The sequence below is a fragment of the Phycodurus eques genome, chromosome 22 (assembly GCF_024500275.1).
Source record: "Phycodurus eques isolate BA_2022a chromosome 22, UOR_Pequ_1.1, whole genome shotgun sequence".
In the NCBI taxonomy this organism is placed as follows: Eukaryota; Metazoa; Chordata; class Actinopteri; order Syngnathiformes; family Syngnathidae; genus Phycodurus; species Phycodurus eques.
In genome coordinates this window covers 194,540-220,118 of record NC_084546.1, presented here as the reverse complement: position 1 = coordinate 220,118, position 25,579 = coordinate 194,540, and the positions used below count along the sequence as shown (strand labels likewise).

At 51.0% G+C, this 25,579-nt stretch overlaps 3 protein-coding genes across 6 annotated transcripts; all 3 read left to right on the top strand.

Annotated features, from left to right (window-relative positions):
* The first annotated feature begins 1,503 nt into the window (after nucleotides 1-1,503).
* ing3 (inhibitor of growth family, member 3) lies at nucleotides 1,504-11,952 on the top strand. Of its 3 annotated transcripts, XM_061668426.1 has the most exons (13): nucleotides 1,603-1,621; nucleotides 1,793-1,864; nucleotides 1,951-2,126; nucleotides 2,944-3,044; nucleotides 4,571-4,636; nucleotides 4,734-4,830; nucleotides 4,918-4,989; nucleotides 5,060-5,290; nucleotides 5,422-5,600; nucleotides 7,242-7,435; nucleotides 9,843-10,029; nucleotides 10,094-10,132; nucleotides 11,748-11,952. In XM_061668426.1, exons 4-13 carry the CDS (start codon nucleotides 2,973-2,975, stop codon nucleotides 11,862-11,864), a joined length of 1,254 nt encoding a protein of 417 aa, XP_061524410.1. In that variant the 5' UTR covers nucleotides 1,603-1,621; nucleotides 1,793-1,864; nucleotides 1,951-2,126; nucleotides 2,944-2,972; the 3' UTR covers nucleotides 11,865-11,952. The 3 variants fall into 3 exon arrangements, with proteins under 3 accessions (XP_061524409.1, XP_061524408.1, XP_061524410.1); XM_061668425.1 differs by lacking the exon at nucleotides 1,951-2,126 and having other exon boundaries at nucleotides 1,504-1,621; nucleotides 5,060-5,176; XM_061668424.1 differs by lacking the exon at nucleotides 1,951-2,126 and having other exon boundaries at nucleotides 1,504-1,621.
* An 83-nt stretch (nucleotides 11,953-12,035) lies between these two features.
* cped1 (cadherin-like and PC-esterase domain containing 1) lies at nucleotides 12,036-22,123 on the top strand. 2 transcript variants are annotated; one of them, XM_061668419.1, is made up of 21 exons: nucleotides 12,036-12,466; nucleotides 13,293-13,449; nucleotides 14,556-14,650; nucleotides 14,748-14,796; nucleotides 14,920-14,989; nucleotides 15,067-15,199; nucleotides 15,268-15,374; nucleotides 15,441-15,513; nucleotides 15,814-15,942; nucleotides 16,011-16,115; nucleotides 16,211-16,299; nucleotides 16,378-16,418; nucleotides 16,489-16,657; nucleotides 16,741-16,921; nucleotides 17,622-17,721; nucleotides 17,851-17,987; nucleotides 18,128-18,348; nucleotides 19,126-19,227; nucleotides 19,305-19,392; nucleotides 19,483-19,629; nucleotides 21,743-22,123. In XM_061668419.1, the coding sequence occupies exons 1-21, from the start codon at nucleotides 12,188-12,190 to the stop codon at nucleotides 21,851-21,853; spliced, it is 2,583 nt and encodes an 860-aa protein (XP_061524403.1). In that variant the 5' UTR covers nucleotides 12,036-12,187; the 3' UTR covers nucleotides 21,854-22,123. The 2 variants fall into 2 exon arrangements, with proteins under 2 accessions (XP_061524403.1, XP_061524402.1); XM_061668418.1 differs by having other exon boundaries at nucleotides 19,483-21,836.
* Nucleotides 22,124-22,213: 90 nt separating this feature from the next.
* Nucleotides 22,214-25,320, top strand: wnt16 (wingless-type MMTV integration site family, member 16). Its single transcript, XM_061668427.1, has 3 exons — nucleotides 22,214-23,804; nucleotides 23,919-24,208; nucleotides 24,868-25,320. The coding sequence occupies exons 1-3, from the start codon at nucleotides 23,384-23,386 to the stop codon at nucleotides 25,315-25,317; spliced, it is 1,161 nt and encodes a 386-aa protein (XP_061524411.1). The 5' UTR covers nucleotides 22,214-23,383; the 3' UTR covers nucleotides 25,318-25,320.
* Nucleotides 25,321-25,579: the final 259 nt, after the last annotated feature.

Sequence of the window (25,579 nt, the reverse complement as noted above, 5' to 3'; positions counted from 1 at the left end):
TTTATGGTAGAGTGGCCGGATGGAAGGCACTTCTCGCTAAAAGGCACATGGCAGCCTACTTGGAGGTTGCCAAAAGGCACCTTAAGGAAACAAAATTCTCTGGTCTGATGAAACCAAAATAGAACTTTCGGCCTGAATTGCAAGCGTCATAGCTGGAGAAGAAGAGGCACCATCCCTACTGTGAAGCATGGTAGTGGTAGCATTTCATTCATGTATTCAGGACCAAAACCGTTGAGTGATTTATAGAGCAGTAGCAGAACTTTAAAATCTATTCTAAAGCTGACTGGAAGCCAGTGTAAAGACTTTAGAATTGGAGTCGTACGCTCTGACCTCTTTGCTCCGGTCAGAACCCGAGCCGCGGCATTCGGAATGAGCTGCAGCCGTCGAATGCTCTTTTCGGGGAGTCCAGTCGGAAGACCACGACGACAGTCAAGTCTACTTGAGATAAAAGCATAGATGAGCTTCTCCTGGTCTGCTTGACACACGCGAGCCTTCACTCTGGATATTTTCTTCAGACGGTAGAAGGCAGTTTTAGTCATTGTTCTGATACGACTGTTGAAAGTCAGGTCGGAATCTACCAGACCACCAAAATTTCAGACTTGGTCTTTGGTTTTTAAAGAGAGTGACTCCAGGTATTTACGAACAGCAACAAGCGGTATGGAAACTGGATGGATGTTCATTAATATCTACTGTCCCTTTTCAAATGAATGAATAAAATGTCAAATGATCGAAAGATAATTGAATACTTTTTTTTGGGATCTACATGGAAAATTGGTTGTGCAGTTGTCGCCACAATGAAAACAATACAAGGCAAAGCAGGCTCCTATTATCACCACAAATGTAAAATGTCGGAAGAATCCATTTCCACCCGTCCAGGTTCTGTGCTGCTTCTCCTCACGCGGGTCGCGGGCGTGCTGGCGCCTCTATCCCAGCTGACTCCGGGCGAGAGGCGGTGCACACCCTGAACCGATCGCCACCCAATCGCAGGGCACATAGAAACAAACAACCATTGGCACTCACATTCACACCTACGGGCAATTTCGAGTCTTCAATTAACCGAGCGAGCATTTTTTGGGGATGTGGGAGGAAACCGCAGTACCCGGAGAAAAGCCTCGCAGGGACGGGGAGAACATGCAAACTCAACACAGGTAGAGGCCGGATTCTCCTCAGAATCAAATGTGTTTTTTAAATCTTAAAATTAAATGAAAGTCAAAATTCCAGTGCGGTCGAAAAAAAACTCATGAAGTGCATGCTGGTGATCAGTGAGAATAGAACTGTGGAACATGATGCGGTGATTCTACCTCGATATGTTTTTGTTGTTGTTTTGTTTTTGTCGTAACGGCCCTCTGAGGGAAAGCAGAACTACGATGTCACCCGTGATGAAAATAAATTGATCAAAAAAACAAATCGCTGGAATATTTCCATGCAGTACCGATACTTGCCGAGTATGGCAGCAAAACACAAGCGCGTCCCCGGTGTGAGGCCAAAGGCGAGCGAAGAAGAACCCTCGCCAGAAACTGCAGACGGCAGACGGCGCCATCTTGAAAGAAACAATTTGTGTCCCTAAACGCGTTCAAACTCCAATTTGTCGACATGTTGTACCTGGAGGATTATCTGGAGAGTGAGTATAAGACCGTCGGGGGGCGTCCGAGGCGCACAGCGAGCGTTATGTGCGTTAAATGTGTCCGCTCGGCCGCCGTTTGTCTGGCTGGCTGTTAGCCTAGCCGAGCTAGCGCCGTAACCATTTTTTTTTTCTTTTTTTCTTTTTTTTTTTTTGTTTTGCTCCTCTCAGTGATCGAGCAGCTTCCCATGGACCTCCGCGACAGGTTTACGGAAATGAGAGAGATGGACCTGCAGGTCCAAAGTATGGACGAATGCCCCCAACGCACCACACCGCACTACACAACAGCACACAATACTCATCTAAAAGCTTTATTGGATGGCATATAGTGAGAGCAGCCGTGTTGGATGCTTTGGAGACGCTAACAATGGTCACAAGACAGACGACAGCTGAAGGAGGATGCTGACACTCTCTTTGGCAGTGACGAGGACAGCGCAAACAAGAAGTCGGAGAGGACATTAGGACAAAACTAGTGGAGTGTTAAAAAGACAAATTAAAGACAAAGGTAAACACAAGTAGAAGACAAAACGAACAGAGGACAGGACAAAGATTAAAACAAAAAAATACAAGACAGCCTGTAAAAAAACTCAACTGGAAAAAAAGCTAGTGTAGGACAAAACGAGTCATGGATAGAGTTACAAAACAGTTCTCAAACCTTGTACACCAAGTACCACCTCAAAAAATATACCACCGTAATGACCAACAATAAAATACAAGAGCATAGTAGCCCTGTATTCCGGGACGGCAATTTGGTAGAGCGGGTCGTCCAGTATCCGAAGGGTCACCGGTTCGAATCCTCGCTCCGACTGTCTGTATGTCCAAGTGGCCTTGGGCAAGACACTGAACCCTAATTTGCTCCCAGTGGGCCTGGGGGGACACTGCCCATTGGTGTATGAATGGGTGAATGAGGCAGTGTAAAGCGCTTTGAAATTTAGTTTGCCGCTGTACGGGATTAAAAAGGTTTCAACGACTAAAATGCATGGTTTGATCATTTAATTCAGTGATTCTTTCACGTACAACAGAGTATCACACTTCCAGAATCACTGCAATAGAGCCCAAAACTCGTTGAGGATGTAATGTGTGATGAAAAAGCTAGGAGAGGACAAAGCGAGTCGTAGTTCACGAAACCTCACAACACTCCACTACACTCCTGTGTTGTCTTTCGAGCAATTTGGTAAAAAGCTGCTGTGTTGTCACCAGTCGACCAAACTTGACACAAGCTCTGACAGAAGGTCATAAGATGATATTGAAATGTCACCTGACCTAACATGAATGTGTTTTGATGGTGTGTTTTTGATGCCACAATTTGATGGTGTGTTCAGATGCCACAGACCAGCTGGAGCAGAAGGTCATGGACTTCTTTGTTAACGCCAAGAAGAACAAACCTGAGTGGAGAGAGGAGCATATGGAGGTCATCAAGAAGGTCAGACGTGTTTCTACGTCACACAGAAAATATCAGCAAAATAGCTTTCAGCACAGTGGAATTCAAATTCGTTACGTGACCCTGTTTGTAACCCCAGATATTCGCAAATCGGCGTAATGTTTCCCATTCAAATGAATGGATATGCACTCAATCCGATCCAGCTCCAAAACAAAGTTATATTTATTGTTATCGGTGTGTGGTTAAAATAAATATTGTAAAATGTAGAAATAATTCTCTATTCTTTTCGATTCATTCTCGATTTCTTGTGAAGAAATTGCATGGTGTGTTCACTAGCGACTCTGTGCAATTTTCGCGTACCATGTTTTTCACATTCTCCATGGTTACCTTCACCTTACAAAAGGAGGTCCCACAGGATTCCATTTTAGGAGGGCTGTGAAATACAAAAAAAAATCGGCTAAGTTGACCACAAAAATTGGTTGACAAAAAAATTCCCGCCTCAAGGTACTAAAAAATATAAATAATAGCATATTTGCGCCGCCAGGAACCATCTTGTCCACTGTCCATGTTAACCGGACGGACATTTGTTGAAGACGGACGCAGTGTTAAGCCGCTGATGAGCTTTGCCAAAAATGACAGCGGCGTGTCTGTACGAGATTTTTAAGACACTATTAGATGTCATGTACAGTCCCCTCTCAAAGTATTGGAACGGCAAGGTCAATTCCTTGGCTTTTGTTGTATACTGAAGACATTCGGGTTTCAGGTCAAAAGATGAATATGAAACAAAAGTTCAGAATTCCAGCTTTTATTTCATGCTATGTACGGTACATCTTGATGTGTTAAACTCAAGACAGCGCACCTTTTGTTTGAAGCCACCCACTTTCAAGTGAGTTTACTGCAGCCTCTTTCAGTTCTTGTTTGTTTCTGGCGGTTTCTACCTTCAGTCTCCTCTTCAGGAGGTAAAATCCATGCTCTGTTGGGTTAAGGTCCGGTGCTGATCTTTTGATCTGAAACCCAAATGTCTTCAGAGGAAGACATTTAAGGAATTGACCTTGCCGTTCCAATACCTTTGGAGGGGACTGTCCATATAACCTGATGTATGAGTGAGCTGAGTGGGTTAGGGTTAAAGCATAATTTGATTCGTTTGTAAACCAGGTCGTTCGTAAGTCGAGGTGTTTCTCTGTATGCCGACAAAGCCCCCATCATGAGGATGCGCGAGAGTCTTTTTTTCTCCCGGGGGTCATGACAAAAGTGAGCGAGGAGCCTCAGGAACTGCAACGCCCCAAACTCGAACAAAACAACATGATGCATGTTTTGATAGGGTTTGAAGTGAATGCAATATGCATTTAACTGTGATACATCGACATTTGCAGTGCTTTTTGGCACTAGTTATTGACACATACGTATTTCTTTTCGGTATTATTGATTGACAATTGAGTATTTTAAGTATTTCATGGTACATGGTGTGTGTGTTTGTGTGAGCGTGTGTGTTGGGCCTGTGTGGGCAAGGGAATTTCTTTTTTTTTTTACCGTACATTGACAATAAAGCCGATTGTGATTCTGTTCAGGATTATTACAAAGCGCTGGAGGACGCAGACGAGAAAGTGCAACTGGCCAATCAGATTTATGATCTGGTGAGTTCTTGTTGTCAATCATGACGTGACGTGTGGAACAGCGGCAGGTAGTTTTGTGCGCCATTACTAAATGTGACTCTTGACCCGTTTTGCTCAGGTGGACCGGCACCTGCGCAAACTGGACCAGGAGCTGGCCAAGTTCAAGATGGAGCTGGAGGCCGACAACGCCGGCATCACAGAGATCCTGGAGAGACGTGAGTGACGGCGGCGCCAAGCGCACGCTCGCTGCCGCTCGCATCCTGTTGCTCGCCGTCAATTCCCGTGTGCTCGCCATCCCACAGGTTCTCTGGAGATGGACAGCCCGTCTCAGCCCGTCAACAACCACCACGTCCACTCTCACGCCGCCGCAGAGAGTGAGTTGACGTGCGCCGTCTCCTCGTCCTCCTCTTCTTGGTGTACTCATGTTGGTTTCCGTGGAAACAGAGCGGAAGTACAGCGCTTCGACGCACCACACGACAGAACACGTCCCGGAGAAGAAGTTCAAGTCCGAAGCTTTGCTGTCCACGCTGACATCAGACGCCTGCAAGGAGAACACGCCGGGTACCGACGTGCCAACGGACACGACCACACAAAAAGCAACAACCCCGTCGATGCGCACAATCACGCCAACACATACGCTGAGGCACATGGCACACGGTCACGCCAACGCACAAGGCAATGCTGATTAAAAACAACGCAACTCACGGCAACACACACACGACCGTCCGCTCGCCAACAGACGCCCGTGCCCCGTCTCCCCGGCGCCTTCCCACCGCTCACCTTCCCGTCGTGGTTTTTCCATGCAGGTTGCCGTAGCAACAGCACGACGTCATCCTCATCGTCGTCCGCCGCCAACAACATCTACGGCGTCAACTCTTCGCAAGCCGTCACCTCGTACAGCCTGAGCACTCTTCCCGCGGGACCCGCCGCCGGAGCCGGCGCCATCAGCATGGCCGCCGCGCAAGCCGTGCAGGCTACCGCACAGGTCAGCCCGCTCGCCAAAATCGACGGCGCCGTACCCGCGCAAGGCCAATGCTTTGCGCTTTATCCAGGCGCAAAAAAAAATAAAAAGAACAATAATCGTCATTCAAAGGTGAAAGTCAACAACACAACTGACAAAACTGAAAGGGCTGAAAGTCACCAAGTTGGATGTTTTCAAGGGTTAGGCGTTAAAGGTGTCCCGTATTTTGTCTATTTCGACCTCCATAGAGTGACTGTCCTACATGGACATTGTATAAAAGTGACAATTTCATTTCAAACAACACCTTGGTTTTGTTAAAAGAGTGGCCGCAAAAGCTACTTTCCGTTTGAGCCGCTTTTGTATCCGCTTTGTCTTGATTGGACAAAGACCGCACCCTTTCCTCTGATCGGTTGTCTCCGTGTTTGTTATGTCGACAGCGCCGGCTCAGGAGCGGAGACGTAGGCGGACGTCTTCGCTAGTGACGTCGAAATGTATGAGTGGAGAAATTCCAATCGGCTGATTTCAGGCCTCTCGGCAGAAAACCGTCTGCAACTCAGGAATGCGGGGATCATTTGAATTCATATTTCAGCATAAAGACTATTCATTCAGTCATCGTCCGTACCGCTTCTCCTCACGCAGGTGGCTGGCGTGCTGGAGCCTGTCCCAGCTGACCGCGGGCGAGAGGCGGGCACACCCTGAACTGGTCGCCAGCCAATCGCAGGGCAGATAGAAACAAACAACCATTCTCACCTAGGGGCATATTAGAGTCTTCAGTCAATTTAGCATGCATGTTTTTGGGATGTGGGAGGAAACCGGGGTTCCCGGAGAAAAGCCACGCAGGCACGGGGAGAACGTGCAAACTCCGCACAGGCGAGGCCGGATTTGAACCCGCAACCTCAGAACTGGGAGGCAGATGTGCTAACCAGTGGTCCACCATGAAGACAATATTACATCCCAAATACAAGAACAAGTTGGTTTGGCAAAATACGGGACCTTGAAGGACTTTTTCGATTCAAGCGCTTGAGCCACCTGATGGCCGAAAAATACTTGAACATCCTTTCAAACTCATCTCAAACATCAAAAAGGCAGAGTATCATAATATTTCCGCCATCTTATCCTCAGCTTGTATTAGAGGCACAGCAATGAATCGACAACTAATGCAACGACAACAACTCACTGTTTTGATCATTGTTTGGAGACCTTGGAGAACTTCAGTGCAAATCCTGGGAATTTCGGCCTCTCAACAGGAAATATTCTCGGATTTCTTTCTGTCGTCCTCCGTTAAAGCAGGCCGATTATGTTTGTGTGTCATAAAAATAAGACATCTGCTTTTACTTTGGAAAACAGTGATCAACATTTTTGCTGACGCTCTCATGTTACGGACAAAACTAGTTACTGAATCATCATCAGTTTGTGTATTTTCTGCACTGTCAATTTGAAATAATAACCCCTAACCCTAAAAAATATACAAATGTATTCTCATAAGATGACCGCTTTTTAGAATTATTAGAAATTTAGTTGTGAAAACAGGTAATGTTGATATATTTAGGAGTACACACGGCATAAGGATTATGAGGAGGTCTTTGGAAAAAGGTGTCCCCAAAAGGTTTGAGAAGCGTCTGCTGTGATGATGATGATGATGATGATGCGTGCACCATCTGGCAGATGAAGGAGGGCCGACGGACGTCCAGTCTGAAGGCGAGCTACGAGGCCATCAAGAACAACGACTTCCAGCTGACGCGAGACTTCTCGCTGTCCCGTGAGGTGTCGCCGTACCCGTCTTCTGCGCTGGCGTCCACGCTCACGCAGACGCCGGCCGCCGCCGCCCTCAACTCGGACTCTCGAGGCCGCAAGTCCAAGTAAGGCCTTCCTCTGCATCCCCGCTGAATGAAATATTCGATTTTCAGCCCCGTTTTGGCCCGCCGACATTTTGGACACGCCGATGCCACGTCGATGGCGGAAGGCCAGGACGTTTCCTCCTTGAACTTCCACGTATTCTGCAGTGTCATTGTTGTCGATAGTGAACGTCTGGATTTTCTTTTTTTTTTTGACAATGAGTGAAAATAGTACTTAAAAAATCGCCTGTTGAAATGCCTCCTTGAGGAAAGAAGACATCGCCGCGTCATGCCACATAGTCATTCTTGTGGGTTCATTTCCGCATATGTCAGCTAAATTTTGCCTCCCTTCATACCCACGTGCACCTCTGAAAATATCAACCGGCCCGGTATTTCTGATTTTATAGAGCGAAACGTTTTCCTCTCCGTAGATAATTGTTCGAGGGAGGCTTGCCAGGATGTGGCGCCATCTCGCCCGCCGTCTTTCTCTCATTTGAACTCATTAACTGTCAGCGAGGATATGTGACTTCAAAAGCCGTCAGTGGCAGTGAAGGAGTTTTCACGGACAGCTGAAGAAATCACCCATTCTTCATCATATTAAATTAGCCGTTGTCAATTGCTAGCCTAGCTGTAGTTCATAAGCTCTATGAGCACAAAAGAAGGCGTGTACCAACTTGAACAAAGCGGTGTTTGGAAACTCAAGCAAACTGCTTGTCTTTTGTGTTTGTTTTCTGAAAAGGTGTCATTTGGGAGGTGAGGAGATTCCACCCGACAGCGACGATATATAAAATATGACTAATGACTTTTTAAGAAGGGGGACCGCAGGATGTGTTCCAACTACAGGGGGATCACACTCCTCAGCCTCCCCGGTAAGGTCTTTTCAGGGGTGCTGGAGAGGAGGGTCCGTTGGGAATTTGAATCTCAGATTCAGGAGGAGCAGTGTGGTGTGGACCAGCTCTCCACCCTTGGCAGGGTCCTCGAGGGTACATGGGAGTTCGCCCAACCAGTCTGCATGTGTTTTGTGGACTTGGAGAAGGCGTTCGAGCGTGTCCCTCGGGGGGCGCTTCGGGAGTATGGGGTACCGAACCCCCTGATACGACCGTAGTCAGAGTTTGGTCCGCGTATCCGGCAGTAAGTCGGACTCGTTTCCGGTGAGGGTTGGACTCCGCCGAGGCTGCCCTTTGTCACCGATTCTGTTCTTAACCTTTATGGATAGAATTTCTAGGCGCAGCCGAGGTGTAGAGGGGGTCCGGTTTGGTGGCCTCAGTATTGCATCTCTGCTTTTTGCAGAAGATGTGGTTCTGTTGGCTTCATCAAGCCGTGACCTCCAACTCTCACTGGAGCACTTCGCAGCTGAGTGTGAAGCAGCTGGGATGAGAATCAGCACCTCCAAATCTGAGGCAGTGGTCCTCAGTCGGAAAAGGATGGCGTGCCCTCTCCAGGTCGGGGAAAAGATCTTGTCCCAAGTGGAGGAGTGTGACAAGTGTCTTGGGGTCTTGTTCACGAGTGAGGGAAGAATGGAACGGGAGATCGACAGGCGGATCGGTGCGGCGTCTGCAGGGATGCGGGAAAGGCCAAGCTCTTTATTTACCGCTCGATCTACGGTCCTACCCTCACCTACGGTCACGAGCTGTGGGTCGTGACCCAATGAACGAGAACCCGGATACGAGCGGCCGAAATGAGTTTCCTCCGCAGGGTGTCCGGGCTCTCCCCTAGAGATAGGGTGAGAAGCTCGGTCATCCGGGAGGATCTCAGAGTAGAGCCGCCGCTCCTCCGCATCGAGAGGATTAGGTGGCCGGGGCATCTGATTCGGATGCCTCCCGGACGCCTCCCCGGTGAGGTGTTCCGGGCACGACCCGCCGGGAGGAGACCCCGGGGACCACCCGGGACACGCCGGACAGACTACGTCCTTCGGCCGGCCCGGGAACGCCTCGGGATCCCCCCGGAAGAGCTGGATGAAGTGGCCGGGGAGAGGAAAGTCTGGGCGTCCCTGCTAAAGCTACTGCCCCCGTGACCTGACCTCGGATAAGCGGTAGAAAATGGATGGATGGATGGACTAATGACGACCACTGTTGTGCAGTTCGTTCCTTTTTTCCACAGCGGCAATGCAGAGAATTTGGTCTCCGCTTGTGCCGCTGACGTCGCAGCAGGACGTGGGTGGGGGGCGTGTCCATTTTGGCCATGAAAAAGGCAATTAGTTGTTTACCAGTAGCTCCAAAAATGATTATTATCGGAAATGACTGCCAGTTTCATTTTCTTGAGCAAAAAAATCCAGAAAGACTGTTGGTGAAATATGGACCATGAGGACCGCATATCTCCTTGAATTTTATCTTCTTTTAATCCTGGAAGATGAGGCATGCATCCAAAATAAATTTATATTTTTGTTTCTGTTAAGGTTGTGGCTGTTTTATTATTTTATTTTATTTTCCAGAAGTGGCGTAAAGTCTTCCAACCATCAGTCGTCTTCATCCTCGTCGTCATCTTCGCTGTCGTCGTGCTCGTCGGCGTTGGCTCAGGAACTTTCCCAGCAGGCGTCGGCGCTGCCCGAGGCCGAGGCCGGCGGCCAAGTGGACTGGACCTACGACCCCAACGAGCCGCGCTACTGCATCTGCAACCAGGTCAGGCCGCGCCCTCTCGTTGTCTTGACTCGATATCATTGATTGATTGATTGAATGATTGCAGGTGTCGTACGGGGAGATGGTGGGCTGCGACAACACGGACGTAAGTAACGCGCGCCGCTCAAAGCAACGCAACTATTCAGTCAGGTCGCGTCGTCTGCGGGGTTCACAAACTAGTTTTCAAGGGTTGCTGACCATTAGCAACTAGTTTTTACGCGTCGGCAACACGCGGAAACGAGTCACAGATAGTCATCAACAAGTTACTACTCTCAGGGGATTGGTAACTCCTGAAAACTAGTAGCAGACCGTTAACAATAAACGATAGCTTGTCAAGTCTGGGTTTGGGCATCGAGAACCGATTGGAACCGGGACGAACATTCCGATTTCTAATTTAAACATTTCAGTTCCCAGTTTCGGGACTACAGTCCGCCGACTCCGAGGAAGAAAGTGGCGAAAGCCAACAAAGGACGTGGCGGCGAACAAAAGTCTTTCTTACTTTGTTAAAATAAATAACCAGTCGCCTCAGTGCAACACTTGGAATAAGATTATATCGTGCCAAGGAGGCTTTCACGATGTGTAGAAGTCTGACGCGCTGCGAGCCGCAGCCTAGGCCGCGCGGAAGTTCAGTCAAGTCAAATTGGGTGAGTGGGAAGCAAGAAAATACGTCTGTGCCGACATTGAGGCAGCTAACGAGGTAAACACTGGGTCGCACTCTTGGACTGGCGTTTTTTTAGTGTTTATTTTAGTTGTCAAATCGACGTAAGAGTTGATGGCAGACACAAAAATAAAACATCAATTGTTTTACCATACTGGAAAGAAAGTAGAAACAGTCGCATTTACAAGCTTAACATTGAGCTCAAACTTCACCAAAGGTCAAACTAGCAACTTTACATCACAATGATTTGGGACAAAATTCACAAACGTTGTCTCACGTTATCACAAATACTAACCTTGTGCCTCATCGGTGGCTAGGTAAGGCTATCAACGTTTTGCAGAGCATTTGGTGCCATTCGTTACTGGTTTTCACCGGTGTCGTGTGAAGTTACCGAAAAAAGTTAGTTGCCAAAATGCCGAGTTTCGCTGTGTACAATTCTACAGGCTTAATACAGGAAGTCAAGTTAAAACTTGTACGGATAAACCATTTGATGTGATCAAACACAAAGAACCATTTTAACAATGCTATATTTGACTTTTAGCTGAAACATTAATTCATGAAGATTAAATCAATTGGAGTAATTCCACAAACATTGCCTTTGAGTTCATAGGTTTGATACTGTTTATAAAGAACCGCGAGTCAAATGTTCATTTTAGTTGATGCTGCGGGCTGCTAAGAAAATGGATGTTCATCATTTGGACACCCTTTATTTAAACCACGCAAACTTTTTATACCCAGCCCCCTAAAAGAATCGGAATCGAGAATCGTTTGGCATCGGAATCGAAATGAGGAATGGATCGGGACCGGAATGGCTCAACGTAGTCACAGATGGTCCCTGACCAATGAAAACTAGTCGTAGATGGTCTAATAAGACGAATGAAAAGTCGTTACAGACTTTGAACTGTGACTCAAAACTTGTCACAGATTGTATGAGTCACAGGCAAATGGCAACGCGTTAAAACTAGTTTCAGATTGTGAGCAACTGATGCAAACTCGTGTGAGAACCCTTCATATCCCGCCTGGTGCAGTTGAACAGTTGAGTTGTTTGGTGTTTGGTCCACAGTGTCCCATCGAGTGGTTCCACTACGGCTGCGTGGGTCTGAGCGAAGCCCCCAAAGGGAAGTGGTACTGTCCTCAGTGCACCGCTGCCATGAAACGACGCGGAAGCAGACACAAGTAGACGACTCACCGCAATGGAAACATCGGACGCTCTTTTGTTTTTAACACAACAATAAAATGTTCTTGTCAACAAAAACACCCAAATCCAACTTCTGTCCTTTAATTTGGCTCAAATGTGTCCCGTGACTTTGGCCGCGCCCCTCGTGAGCCATTTTGACGTCTTTATTTGAGGTCTGTGTGCGTTGTCCAGAAATAGCCGTCAGCCAGCCAACGTGGGAGGAGCGACCCCCCCGAAAAAAAAAAAAAAAGTTCCCTCCGTCGAGGAAGAAAAAAAGCTCAACAAAGAAGAAAAGTTGACAAGTGAAACGTTGGATCTTTTTGTGGATGTGGGTGGGTGACGTCACTTCGCTGAGTCCCGTGCGTGCGCCCCTCTTGAAAGTGACGAATAAGTGCGAAGATGAAGGTGAAGGTGACGGCGAGGCGGAGGAAGAGGGGATAAAGATGCCGTGGCGCCGCCGAGCCCTTTTCGGCCCGCTGCTGGTTCTGCTCGGCGCGGGGGGCTTCCTCTTCTACCGGACCCTCAACACCAGCAACACCGGGACCGGGAGGAGCCCAGCACGGCACGACGGACGCAAGCTGAGCGCCGCCTTGCAGAATCTGCAGGTGAGACACCAACAAAACTCACGAAAGTTGACGCGTGCAAGCAAAACAAACAACACCCCGATGACAGTTGACGTTCATGTTGTCAACGCCAAGGCAAGTCACGAGAAGGAATCACGTGCCCAAGTTGTGAATCGGAAGAAAAGTCACGATATTATGATTTCAGTTTTAACGTCAATATTTGATTTGAGTGGTGAGCAAAACAAATAACGTGACGGTTGTTTTGTTCAATTCAGCCACTCTCTTTTTTTTCTTGCTTCGCCGCCAAACGCAGGTAACTCCTTTTCAGGATCTTATTTCTCACTGCTTATTAATGTCATTGCACAAGAACATATTGGGCAATCACAAAATTGAATGCGATTCCGCTGTTATGTTCAGGATGACTTAACATACCTTTTGAAAGATAAAGACCAAGTTCAAGTTGAACACCAACAAGTGTTTATGATAATGAGCAATTATCCAATCACGTTTTTGTTTTTAGTTCCGTCTCCTTGCCACCAAACTCCAAGGAAACGTCCTTCTTCCTTTATTGTATTATTTGCCGCATAATCGGATTTGGTTGCGTTTGTGACACAGTGTTGTTATTTTTGTTGTACCGTGTGACGAATAGTGTGTTTTGTCGTTCTTGCGGGTGGTGACCTTTTGAAGCAGCTGAAGTGTGCTGTCACTCACAGCAGGGGTCATGGGGTCACGGCTGTCAGCGTTGCTCTGTTTCCACGATGATTGACAGGACCCAGCTAGCGTCCAAGCTAACATGCTAAATCTCCATGTGGTTGTTGTTGTTGTTTGTTGTTGTTGTTTGTTTGTTTGTTTGTTTTGTCCCCCCCAGTCATCTCGCGGGACAGGCGGCGAGCGGCGGCGGGCCGTGCTGGTGATCGGCCGCCAGGAGCCAAGCGACGGCGAGGCGCAGCTGTACCGACGACTTCTCAGTCGCCTTCGCTTCCATGTCCAAACCAGCGCGTGCGCCGATTCCATGCGCCAGCACGGTAACCGCCGGCGGGACCCACAAACAGTTTCGTGACTGCGCTTGGCCTCACGAGGGTCGCGCCCTGGACCGCTCAGCAGCTAATCGCAGGGCACAAACAGAAAAACAAGCGGTCGTGCCTGCGGACAATTTAGAGCAGCCTCTCAAACTTATTTGCGTTGCGGGCCACATAGTGCCGTAGCTACGATGTCCGTCAGAGGGCCGTCATAACTTTGGTAGCGTATAAATGTAGGCCTCATCATATTATTACATAACACACAACAAAGTGATGAATAACTCGTTTGGCAATCAGAAGTCAATGTTATTTTACAAAGGGGTTTTCTAACAAAAACAATGTTTGTCATATATCTCAATTTGCAATTTTGGTACAAAGGAACATGAGGTAGACGCTCGTGATTTGCTTTCGTAGGCCACACGAAATGATGTGGCGGGCCTTGACTTTGACACCAATGGGTTAGATTCTTCACTGAAGCTGACGTGCATGTTTTTGCAATGTGGGATTCGAACCCCCGACCTTATAACTGTGAGGCGGGTTAGGGTTCAAACAAGCAAGCTATCAGTCGAAATACAAACAAGGAAAACAGCAGCTTGAATTCCCGGTTTGGCTCGCAGCGATGTTGATTGACAGCTGCGATGGCGCACAATCATTTCCAAGTTTCATAAAAGTCACACACGCCAGCAGTGTGCGTGCGTGAATGCATGTCAAACTCGCACAAGATGAAACGGAAACTTTTCCAAACGGTCAGGCTGCCGTTTGGTGAAGCGTGTGCGTGTGTCGTCATGGAAACGGCTGACAGAAGTCCAAGAGCTCCAAATTGCTTCCACATGTTCCCTCCCACCTTCCGTGAGGCTCTTTTGTTTGGACGAGCCGCTTCCTGTTTTTCAATCTTGCTTTTTGCTCGTGTGACAAGAATAAGAAATCACTTCATCTTGTTGGCTCTCATTTTTGGATGCTTTAACTTTGAAAAAAGTCATCTGTGATCAATGATTATCATCAGATTTGACATTTGCATTCTTTTGCGCTCCTGCTAAACTCCCCCAGCTGGCGAAATCTTTCATGCAGTCAGAATCAGCCCAGTGACTTCCTGTCTGTTGCCGTGGTTACAGGGGAAGGCCAATGGAGCCTGTTGGTGTGCGTGAGCTCGGAGGAGAGAAATTGTCTGACGAAGATGGCTACCTCGCAGCTCGGCCCGCGGCAGAGGGTGCGCTCACGTGACACGCTCCGGCCAATCAGAGCCGCCTCGCTGCTTTCACGTGTGTGTGTGTGTGTGTGTGTGTGTGTGTGTGTGTGTGTGTCAGGTCAACCTGCTACCTGGCCTGGTGGAGGCGCTGTCTGCTGTGCTGACAGGTGACTTTTGATCATAAATGGGCCATCAATATTGATAAGAATGCGTCCCAACACTTGAGTTGACTTGACGTATGTTTCACCCTGCCGCAACATGTCGTGTTTTTGTGTTTTTGCTTCCCTCAGCAGAGGGATTTCCCATCATGCCTCCTGCTGGCATGGTCCCCAATCGCAGCCGGACACTCGCCGCTGACAGGTGTGTGCGCGTGTACGTGTTTGTGCACGCGTGTTGACGAGAGCGTGAGATGTGCTTGTCGGTGTGTCACGCGGCAGTGCGAAAGCTCCTCCGCCTGACCCGGTTGCCGTGGTGACCGCTTTTGTGTTGGTGACTTCACTGAGGCCTCTGAGCTCCTTCCTGCACGACGTCGCCGTGGTGACCGCCAATCAGACATCCAGGGCCGCACAGGTGTGTAATTGTCTCGCTCAGCCGTTCTCTGCTGCCCCCCGCTGGTCGCCGCTGTCATGTGCCCGCAGCTCAGAGACTTGCTGCTTCCTGAGGCTCTGGAGCAGGCCAAGAGGGTCATAGGTCACATACTGGGGGCTGCCGTGTCCGCCAACGAGGGGGCGCCAAACCGCAACAGGTGAACTTGGTGCGGGATGATTGACGGGCGCGTGGGTGGGTGATTGACAGGTGTGTTGTGTTTCAGGTGTGCGTTGTGTTACCAGCTGCTGACCTTCACGCTGACCTTCAGCGGCGCCATCACGCCGCTCGTCACGCAGGTGGGACGGGAAACGGGAAGTACATCAGAAAATTGAAGCAAGCTTTATTGGCCGCTTTATGACTTTATTTCTGCTCTTCAGTCATGTGATCGATCACAAGCATGACCAACAGTTTGATCAGTCAAGCGCACACACGCACTCGCAAGTGCACACCAATGAATACATGCAGAATGTGCGCGCACAGCATACGCACACGTTTTGAGTTCAGTTAAAATACATGTGAATGTCCACCAGAGGTCAGTCTTTCGTCTGATTGGCCAAACTGTCTTCTGATTGGCTGACGTGTGTTTTTGTGTTCAGGTGGGGGCGGGTTTGTCTCTTGGGGTTCTGAGTGACGAGCAGTTTGACAGACAGGTGACTCGTGACGTCATCCTGGAGGACACGCTGGACTTTCTGTTGTCCTCGGAGGCGGCCGATGACGACGCTCAGGTGAGATCACGTGACGCGCAAGGGTCGAGCGTATAGCCGAGTATGATGGGAAGTTTGTCCCGTGTCAGCGTGACGTCTTCATGGAGACGAGCGGCGTCAGGGTCTCGGAGGAAAACTTTCGAGTTCTGCAAAACTTTCGCCACCACATTATGGCGCTGTCGTCCTTCCAGCTGGTAATGTGCGCGCGCACACACACGCACATAAACTCCGACAGACATACAGACACGTACACACGCACGACGAGCTTTGTGTGTGTGTGATGACTCAGGTGTGTCCCAGCGTGTCCTGGTCGTGTGGGTCCAACTCTCGCCTTTCTGACGTCCTTCTGGCCATCGTCCGCCATTCCAAGAACAGCAGGTCAATCTCGCATACTGGCTCCCATCATGCATTGCGGCTCACCTTCTCACAAGCTCGCCTCACGTGTGTGCGTCACAGGGCCAACCGATCGGACGCACCGGCGCCCAATCGGAGCACAGGTGAGACTTGACTATGCGGTGGGGCGCGGCTGCATTCTACTCTGCTATTGGCCGGCTGCCTTTTCTTCAGGTCGGTGCACAGAACCCCGCCTCCGACAGATCTACTTTTCCCCGCCCCTCACGTTAACCCCGGCCTTCAGTCCCCACGTGACCCAGTACAGCGCCGACGTGACCTTTGACACGCTCGTGCTTCGCATGCGCGCAGAGACTTTTAGTAAAGCGTGCCGTGCGCACCCCAGGTAAGATCGTCCTGTGGCGCACGCGCACTCGCAAGCACACGCTGGGTGAGACGTCGCTCACCTCTTGTGTTTCCCGCCGTCAGGGTGTCGATGGTCCCCGTGGGCCTGGGCCGGGGCAGCGTCAACATTCTGCTCACGGACGGGGACGCGCCCGCCTCCTCGCCCTCGCCGCGCACGCTGGCCATCTACACTGTCCACTTGCTCCGTGAGGCTCCGCCCAGCCTGCCCATGTTTGGAGATCATGTGACCTGCAGCTTCCTGCAAGTGAGTCAGCTGACAGGAAGTCGACTCAGACCAGGCCTCGCCGGACAGGAAGTCTGACGCGGCCTGGACCAACTTGTAGATTAGTACTGATTAGCTGAATGTAACAAACCGGACAAAAGTGTGTGTGTGTGCGTGCGCGCATGTGTGTGTTCCGTTTGAGGGCTTTTGCTGAGCTCAGGTACGAACAAGAAAATCCCTGTTAAGTTTTCTTGTGTCACTTTGTTGCGATGTGCGGCGCCGGCGTGCGGAATGTTTCGCCACCGTGTTGAAGCACAAGAAGAAAGGCGGCAAGTGTCCGCCGCCTTCACCCGTGTGCGCGTGTGCGTGCTTTTGGTGTGCGTGCGAGGCAGCGGCAACCTCTTAAGTCCGTCCAGATGCGGCGGCTCCCAGGCCGGGCGGGGCACGACGTTTATTTGACCTCTGACTTCCGCCGCCCGCACTCACTCGACGACGACGACGAGCCCCTGAAGTCCAACGACACCCGCCGCACACTTCCTCCTCCTTTCCTTGCTTCCTTCCTCATTTTCAAACTCTCAAGCTGACTTAGACCAAAAAGAATCAAAGTGATAAGAAACATGCTAACTCCTTTGCTTGTCATTCACGACTGCTGGTCGTCTGCCATACTTGAGCGGACCTGAACTTCCTGTTTAGCAGAGTTGAACTCTTCCTTTTGGCAAAAGCTCCTTTGCTTGTCTTTCAGGACTGCGGCCTGGTGGTGGTTCCCGGTCTTCCTTGCGGCCTGGAGTCTTTTTCCAGGTCTCCCGATCCCCTTTCGGCGTGCACGTCGGGGCACGCTCCGGGTGTGACATCACTTCCTGTCTTCTTGGTGCATCACCGAATTTCCCCTAGAGGGATTTGGGTGATTCTAATAATGAGATGAATCAAGATGTGCCATGCGGTATCTGAAGTTTGTTCGTGTGGGGTCGAAGGTCGCTGGTTGGTCCCGTGTCTCAGCTGCTCGGACAACAGGACGTGCGATTGGCGGGAGGTCACCTGGCAACCGGACGGCTGTCGTCACCCGTTGGTGGAAACCCCTCGGCTGCGGGAATGCATGGCCGGCAAAAAGGTGACCGTGAGGCAGCCCGACTCTTTGTGCCTCTTCCGTCCGTCCTTTATTTCTTTCTTTCTTTCTTTTGCCCTCCATCCCTTGCTTTCCTCCTCCATTCTTTCCTTTCTCCATTCCCCCCCCCCCCCCCCCCCCCCCAGGTGTTGTTCCTGGGGGACTCGACCAATCGCGGCATGATGTACTTCCTGCTGGAGCGCCTCAACTCCAGTCTGGCGGCGTGGCACAAGGCGCACGACACGCTGGCCTACGACAACGTGAACGGGGGCCGCACGTGGGCGGCCTACTCGTATTATCCGCAGTTCTGGCTGGAGCCCCGGCGGAGGCCCGCCTTCGGGCAGGCGCTCACTCGACTGCTGCACAGGTGAGCGCAAAACGCGGTCTTTCCGGACCGGGCGCCGAGCGCTCAGCTTCCGGTCACGTGGCGTAAATGCTCCACATAACCCTTCACTTGGACAGCTCAACACCGACACGCCGTTATCATTCGCGGTCCTCATTTCTGCTGCATTTAATGGTAGGTCACAGTTTATGCTGCTAGGTAGGAGTGAGCCGAAGTTTTTTTCCCGAGCTATTGGAAACGATTCCGGTGGTCAGACAGAAACGCTGTCCTCTGTTTGAATTGGATTGATAAAAGTTGGTCTTCGTGTGGTAATATTAAACCCGACGTGCTCGTGAGTAGCTTCCCGTATCGGCGTTAAACCTCTAACCCCGAAACCTCTGATCCTAGACTTGTTTTTGTTATGAAATTGGAGGAAAAAAGAATGTCGAGATTCAAAGTTTGCAAGTCAAAGAGAAGAGCCCCGACAAGAAGGAAATCCGTCCCGTTCGGACCGCAGAGACGAGCACAGGGCGCCACCTTGACAGTTTTGACGATCAAGTCGAGATTTCCTCGGGCCAATTTCAAGATGTTGCAGTTGCGAAAGTGTTCGTAGCACAACGGCTAGCGTCACTATCGACCCAGCTAGCGGGCATGCAAATGCCCGTGGCGAGCGAGCGAACTCGCACGACTGTACTCCATTTGCTTGAAACTCACGAGTAACTCCGCTCGACTCGCTGCTTTTTTGCCACGGCCGCTCGAGACTTATTTCTGCGACTTCCTGCCCTCTGGGATATTTCTCAACACGTCCTTTGCGTTTCAAAGGTCGCGCCCTCTGGCCAACTCCGAGCAGACGGTGTTGGTGGTGGGAGGAGTTCAGTGGCTGACGGCCAATCACCTGCAGACGCTGCGAGCGGTCCTGGACAGGTGAGCGGTCGGTCGTCGCGGCGACCGTCCGCCCGTCACGTCGCCCGCCAATGCCGTCTTCTTCTTCCCGTCCTCAGAGAGTCTCTGGCCGGCGTCCGGGTGGTCCTCAAGTCTTTGGGGATGGGCTTCCACGTCCCCGCGGACGGGGTCCGATCCCGCACACCGGTTTGTTCCCGTTTCCGCCTCTTTTTCTTCCTCGCGGCCGCCACGGCGCGCTCTGACTTATTTCGCTTTTTGGGCTCCTCCGTCTCACAGGAGGCGATCCGAAACCTCTCCCGCCAGAACGCCGACATCATCGCCTCCGCAAAGCATCACGGGTACGAGGTGATTGACACGCTGGCCATCACCATGGGCCGCTACAAGGACTTTCTGCAGGGCCGATGCGCGTGCCACTTTCACAAGGTAAGAACGGCGAAACGCGCGAGTACTCGCGTACCTTCACTTGCCATCAGATATGCCTCCGATGGGGTGAAGTGTCCAAAAAAAAAAAAAAAAAAAAAAAACATGAGCAAGAAAGGTACTGTGCAGTTGAGCCTACGCATACCCGCGTTTTGGCGATTCACCTCTTCGTGGATTTGTTTTCCCATTTTTTTTGGGGGTGGGGGGGGGGGTGGGGGTGAACCAACCCCAGACACACTTATTGGAAGTTAATCCGTGCTTTTTCAAGAATATTGGGGGTTGAAAGAAAATAATACTAATCATAAGAATGATCAAAATGATGTCAATACAATTATAGTGGGCATCAGTTAGCCTGCGATTTTTGCTATTGGCGGTCAGCGATGCCGGTGACGCGTTACAAAGACCCAAAAAGTCATGTAATGCGATACTTTTTATATTGGAGTAGTCAGATTGCAGTTACTTTGATTTATCTGCCACTAGTGACTTTTGGGTTCATGAGAAGCAGATCTGAATATGCTTTTGAATCATAATATGCTATTTATGCTCAGGCAGCGGATATTTATCATGAACAAACCGCAGGGCTCGGGAACATGAGGCAAGTCACTAACCAAGACACTCGATTCAGTCACGGTGCTTGCCATGCGTGGAGACCAATTTGCAGCCTTGGTTTTAGTAATGACTCATAAAACGGACGAAGCAGACTATATTCTTAACTGTCCATAACTAAAATGCACACGACGACTACCTACGATATGGAAAAAAGGCGAAATATTTACAAACGGAGCCGTCTGGGGCAATGACGTCACGCGACGTATTGCGCGTTTTCCCCACACCGTCAACTCGCTCACCGAAGCAGCCGGCGGCGCAAACGCAACGGACGCTGACGACTGTGACGAGGGCTCGGCATACTTCAACCGGAAATACAGTCGCGACTGGAAAGAGGACAATACGAAGGTTCGTTGTAGACTATGCGCACACGGTTGCCTTCACGGACCCCCACGCAATCGGCAAGCCTGTCTGTCGGTCGATCTATCAGTTAAGAGTCTTTCAAGATGTGTGATTGTTTATATTTAGGTGGCTATTTGGCATGTCAAGTGTGCTCGAAGTTGCTCATTGAATGTTGTTTCGACTACACTCATATTGTCTCATATTATTTTTTCACGTTGATGACATCGTTCTGTAACTTGCGTGGCGTACATGACCGAGTCATGGGTACGGTTAAGCTCATGCTTTTTTTGTACTGTGGATAAGTGATATTTCTGCCACTTGACAGCTGCTGAAAGTAACTAAAAACTCCTTTTATTCCTAACTCAGTTACTTTGGAAATCAAGTCATCAGTAAAGTAACTGTCCCCCGTGAAGAGCGGGCTCCTCTCCTCGCACGCGGGCAGGGGTGCCAATGCGAGTCGCCGCTGGTCTTTCAGCCCTTACGTATGGGACCGACACAACCGCGCGTATGCATAATGAGCGAAACACTCGCGAGGAGCTGATCTCGGCCACGCCCCTCAAAGGCACACATACAGTACAGTACGACAGTTGCCGAGCCTTTCGGCCTGTCCCGATGTCCAGTGACAATTTTAATTTTAATTAACAATTTTGACCTGTCAACTCATCGGCGGTGACTCCAATCGCCGTTCGAGTCCACACGAAATGGTCATTTCCGGATTTGAATCGCAACGAATCAAAGAAGAACATACGACTTACTTTCGTCTGACGGGAGCTGCGATGCCGCGCGTCGCTTTGACCCCCAAATGTGTCCAAAGTTTTTCACTTGTGTTTCCGCACGTCTGCGCGGGTATTCGCGGCGGCGCCACAAAGGAGCCGTCGCCGACGTGGACGGCGACCGCCGCGGCAGAACCAATTTGAGAGAGTCGATCCGACGCAGCGCCGAAGGGACAAAACCCAGCCGGGTTCTGGCTTTGGGACCAAGTAGCAGCCACAACGCGTTCGGGTTCAATCGATTGTCGTCGTTCAAAATGCGCAATAAAAACAATGTTCAGTCATTTCAATGGGGAAAAGTGATTTTTATCTCCGAGTACGTTGAGCTCGGGCTCGCAAAGTCGAGGTCCCGCCGCACGTATTTGAAGGTGGCACTTGTGTGTTTGGCCGCTGTCAAGGTGGAGAAGTTGTCGCCCGATCCGAGCGCCGCGTCGTCCTATCACGTGAGAGGACCCGTCAACGAGATCTACTCGGAGATCCTGCTCAGTCGCTTGTGTCCCACCGCGTAAATGCGCACAAACCGTGCACAACCTCTCGTCATAGAGGCGACGATCATCTGTAACACGGATAGAAAACATTTTCTGGACTTTTATGATGAATGAGTATCGCTCACATGGACACATTTCTATGTTCTGGCCTCCGTGCAATAAGTCGTTTCCAGAGGGAACATCTGAAGAGTCTCTGTGCTGTCGTTCTGCGTTCTGTTTTGTTCCATCTATGTTTCCTATGTACAGTGTATTTCGTACGGGCTCATGAATGAAGCCGTGTGATCTCATCGATCTCTGTCATCTCTGACTTTATTTGATATGGTTTTTGTTCCATCTATTTTTGAGCCTTCGTCTTGTCGTGTCGGTCTTTTGAGTCTCGAATGTAACAAGAGGTCGTTGTCGGAGTGCGTGCGTGGTTTCTCAGCAACGTTCAAACCCAGCCTCTCGCGTGGCCGCTGATTAGCCGTCCAATTAGAGTTGGGCTGTGACGTCACTCCAGCGAGGGACGTGGCGCGGTGGCTCTCGCGGCTCTGTCTTCAGTCTCCTTCGGGATTCGGTCGGAAACGCTGCCCGGCGAGCACAGCGGCTGCGGCGGCGCGCGCCGAAGGAAGCCGCCATGCAGCCTCCGGTACGCGCACGCGCATGACGACGGACGCGATGGAGATCAGTCTGCGGGCGAACTGGAAGCCGGTGCAGGTGCCGGTGCCGGTGCGACGCGTGTGCACGCTGACGGTGCTGCTGTGCGTGTGCCCGCCGTGCTGCCAGGCCAGCTGGATGTGAGTAACCGCGTGCGCTCGCGTTCGTGTCAAACGAGCATTTCTGACAATCGATGACAACGAACGAATCGCCCAACTCGAAGCTTTGGGGCGACTGTCCATTTTTGCCTCTCGGCGACCATTTTGCATCGAGAAATAATGCAAATAAAGTAATTTTGCTTCGACAGTGCATAACGGCAGTTGATAGTTCAGCTTTAAAAAGAGGTCGGTTCGAGAGCTCCAAACTGGATTTCTAGGGATTGGATTAATTTTGCTTCAAAACTAGAAATGTTGGATTCGTCCCGTGAGGGAAATGAAACTGTGCCAAAGCAGCGGTTCCCAAATAAACACGCAGGGATAAAATAGTTGAAAGAAAAGCAAAGAGGAAGATTTGAAGAAATCCATGCGAAACAGAGAGAGAGAGAGAGAGAAAAGAATTGGATGTCGCATGTTGATAGAAGTCCAAAGTAGTCGAATTGCGCGACTGCGCGATGTGTCATCACGAACGATAATCGGCCCAACGTGCAGGTGAGACAACATTTGAAACGTTCCGAACTGGGCAGCCAATGATCATCTCGAGCGCCAGTATTTAGAAAAAGAAAGTTTTTTCGCTTCAATAGTACTTTTGAAAATTCACGGATACAAATAATAGCGACGATGAAATTTCAACATTTCAAGTGGAATTTCCGCGACTTGAAAAAGCTTCTTTATGGACGCGAAGAAGGCGTAAAGACTGAGAAGGATATTGAACCGAATTGTTGCGCGACGGCTCCAAAGTCTTTTTCTCACCTTGGAAATGCTGCAGCTCTTGTGGGCGGGCCGAAAAGCTTTCCCGGGGACGTCGAGAGGTTCGGGCGCGTCTACTTTCCGTCGTGGCCCCTTTCAGCACGCAAGGTCGCGTGCGCTCTGCCGTCAAAGTAAAATGTCGCCCGCGACCGTCGTTGCGCGCCCGCCCGCCTGTTGTCGATGGTGTCGTTGTGCGTCTGCCCGGAGGCTCCTGGGCGGCGGCGGCGGCGGCGGCGGCGGCGGCGGCTGCCGGTCGCTCCCACTGAGCGCCGAGCAGCGGGACGTTTGCCGCGAGCGAAGCTTCCTGGCGCCCAGCATCCGGGACGCGGCCCGGATGGCCGTCAGCGAGTGCCAGAACCAGTTCCGGCACGAGAGGTGGAACTGCTCCGCCGGCCGCCACCCGTCCGTCTTCGGGCACGAGCTGACCAGCGGTGAGAGAGACTAAAAGCCTTTTGCAAATGAAAAGGGTCGGGAGACGTCACGTTCCGTCTTCGCTGCCGGCGATCTGATTTGTCAAATGTCCGTTTGCTTCCTCCCGTTCCAAGGAACCAAAGAAACGGCCTTCGTGTACGCGGTGATGGCGGCCGGTCTGGTGCACGCCGTCACCCGCTTCTGCAGCCGCGGCAACGTCAGCGAGTGCGGCTGCGACGCCCGCCTCCGGGGGGCGGCGGGGCCGGGGGAGTCCTGGCACTGGGGGGGCTGCTCGGACCACGTCCAGTACGGGACCCGGTTCAGCCGCCGCTTCCTCACGCGCGGCGCCGTCAACGTCTCGGACGGAACGCGCGCGCAGGCCCTCGTCCGGATGAACGCGCACAACAGCGAGGCCGGCAGGCAGGTCCGAGACGCCAAACTCTCATTTGCTTCTCTTCTTCTTTCTTCTCCTCGCCTGCGTTGGGAATCAAGTCGAGGGATTTTGATGTCGCGGACCGACATAGATCCTACAAAAAGCGCACTAAGAGTCCGTGATTGCGAACACTAGCAAAACCAAATCAATGCTCAGCGCTCGAAAAAGATTGATAGCCCAGGAAATTTGGACCAAAGTCATTTGTTTTGTAACTTTGGGTTGTTATTTTCATCAGCATTTCCAGCCTTTTTGTAGTTTGTGTAGCTTTCGTGATCAAATTTGTCGCTCGCTCGTTGCTTTCACTCCTCGACGTCACGTCGACGCGAGGTCGTTGCGTGTCGGTCGCCACACTCCAACCGACCGTGACCGGAAAGTCGGGAGGGATTCCCAACAGCTCGGGCCTTCTTTTTCTTTCTTTCTTCCTTCCTTGCCAGCCTCTCTCTCTCTCTCCTCCTAACCCTTTGACTTGTTCGGTCTCCGCATGCCTCCTTTGTCGTTTTTGCTCGTCTTCAGTTTGACGTCTCTGTTTTTCTTTCCCTTGCCCTTGCCCTTGCCCTTCTTCTTTTGCGTTCGCCCTGCTCCTTGCGCTTGCGTCGGGGCCAGTTCTTCTTTTGAGTCGGTTTTCTCGTGGGCGGTCGCCGCTCCTCCAGGCGGTGGCGACGACGATGTCCACGGACTGCCGCTGCCACGGCGTTTCGGGCTCGTGCGCCGTCAAGACGTGCTGGCGCACCGTGGCGCCGTTCGGGCGCGTGGGCGCCTACCTGAAGGAGCGCTACGAGCGCAGCGTGCGCCTCAAGAGGAAGCGGTCCGGAGCGCGCCACGGAGGGCGCCCCCCGCTGGACAAGCACCAGCTGGTCTTTGTCGACAAGTCGCCCAACTACTGCGTGGAGGACCGCCGCGGCGGCGTGCTGGGCACCAGGGGGCGCCGCTGCAACCGCACCTCCGGGGGGCCCGACGGCTGCGAGCTGCTGTGCTGCGGGCGCGGCTACAACACGCGCGTGGAGCGCCACGTGCACAGGTGCGCCTGCAAGTTCGTGTGGTGCTGCTACGTCCGCTGCGGCCGCTGCGAGAGCATGAGCGACGCGCACGCCTGCAAGTGAAAGCGCCCGCGCACACGCTTCCAAATAAATCCCACATTTGACCAACACGAAGCGTCTTTTTGGATGTCTTTTGTGGGACAATGCAAATGCTTGGTCATCATTCGGAAGAATGAGTGTGCGCGCCTCAGCGATGACGTTTGAGCAAAGAGAAACGAGTGACTTGAATGTACAATTCAGGATGATCTGGACGCACGCACGCACGCACGCACGCACTCGATCACGCAAATACACGTAGACTAAGAATAAATGAATCTCAAGTGTG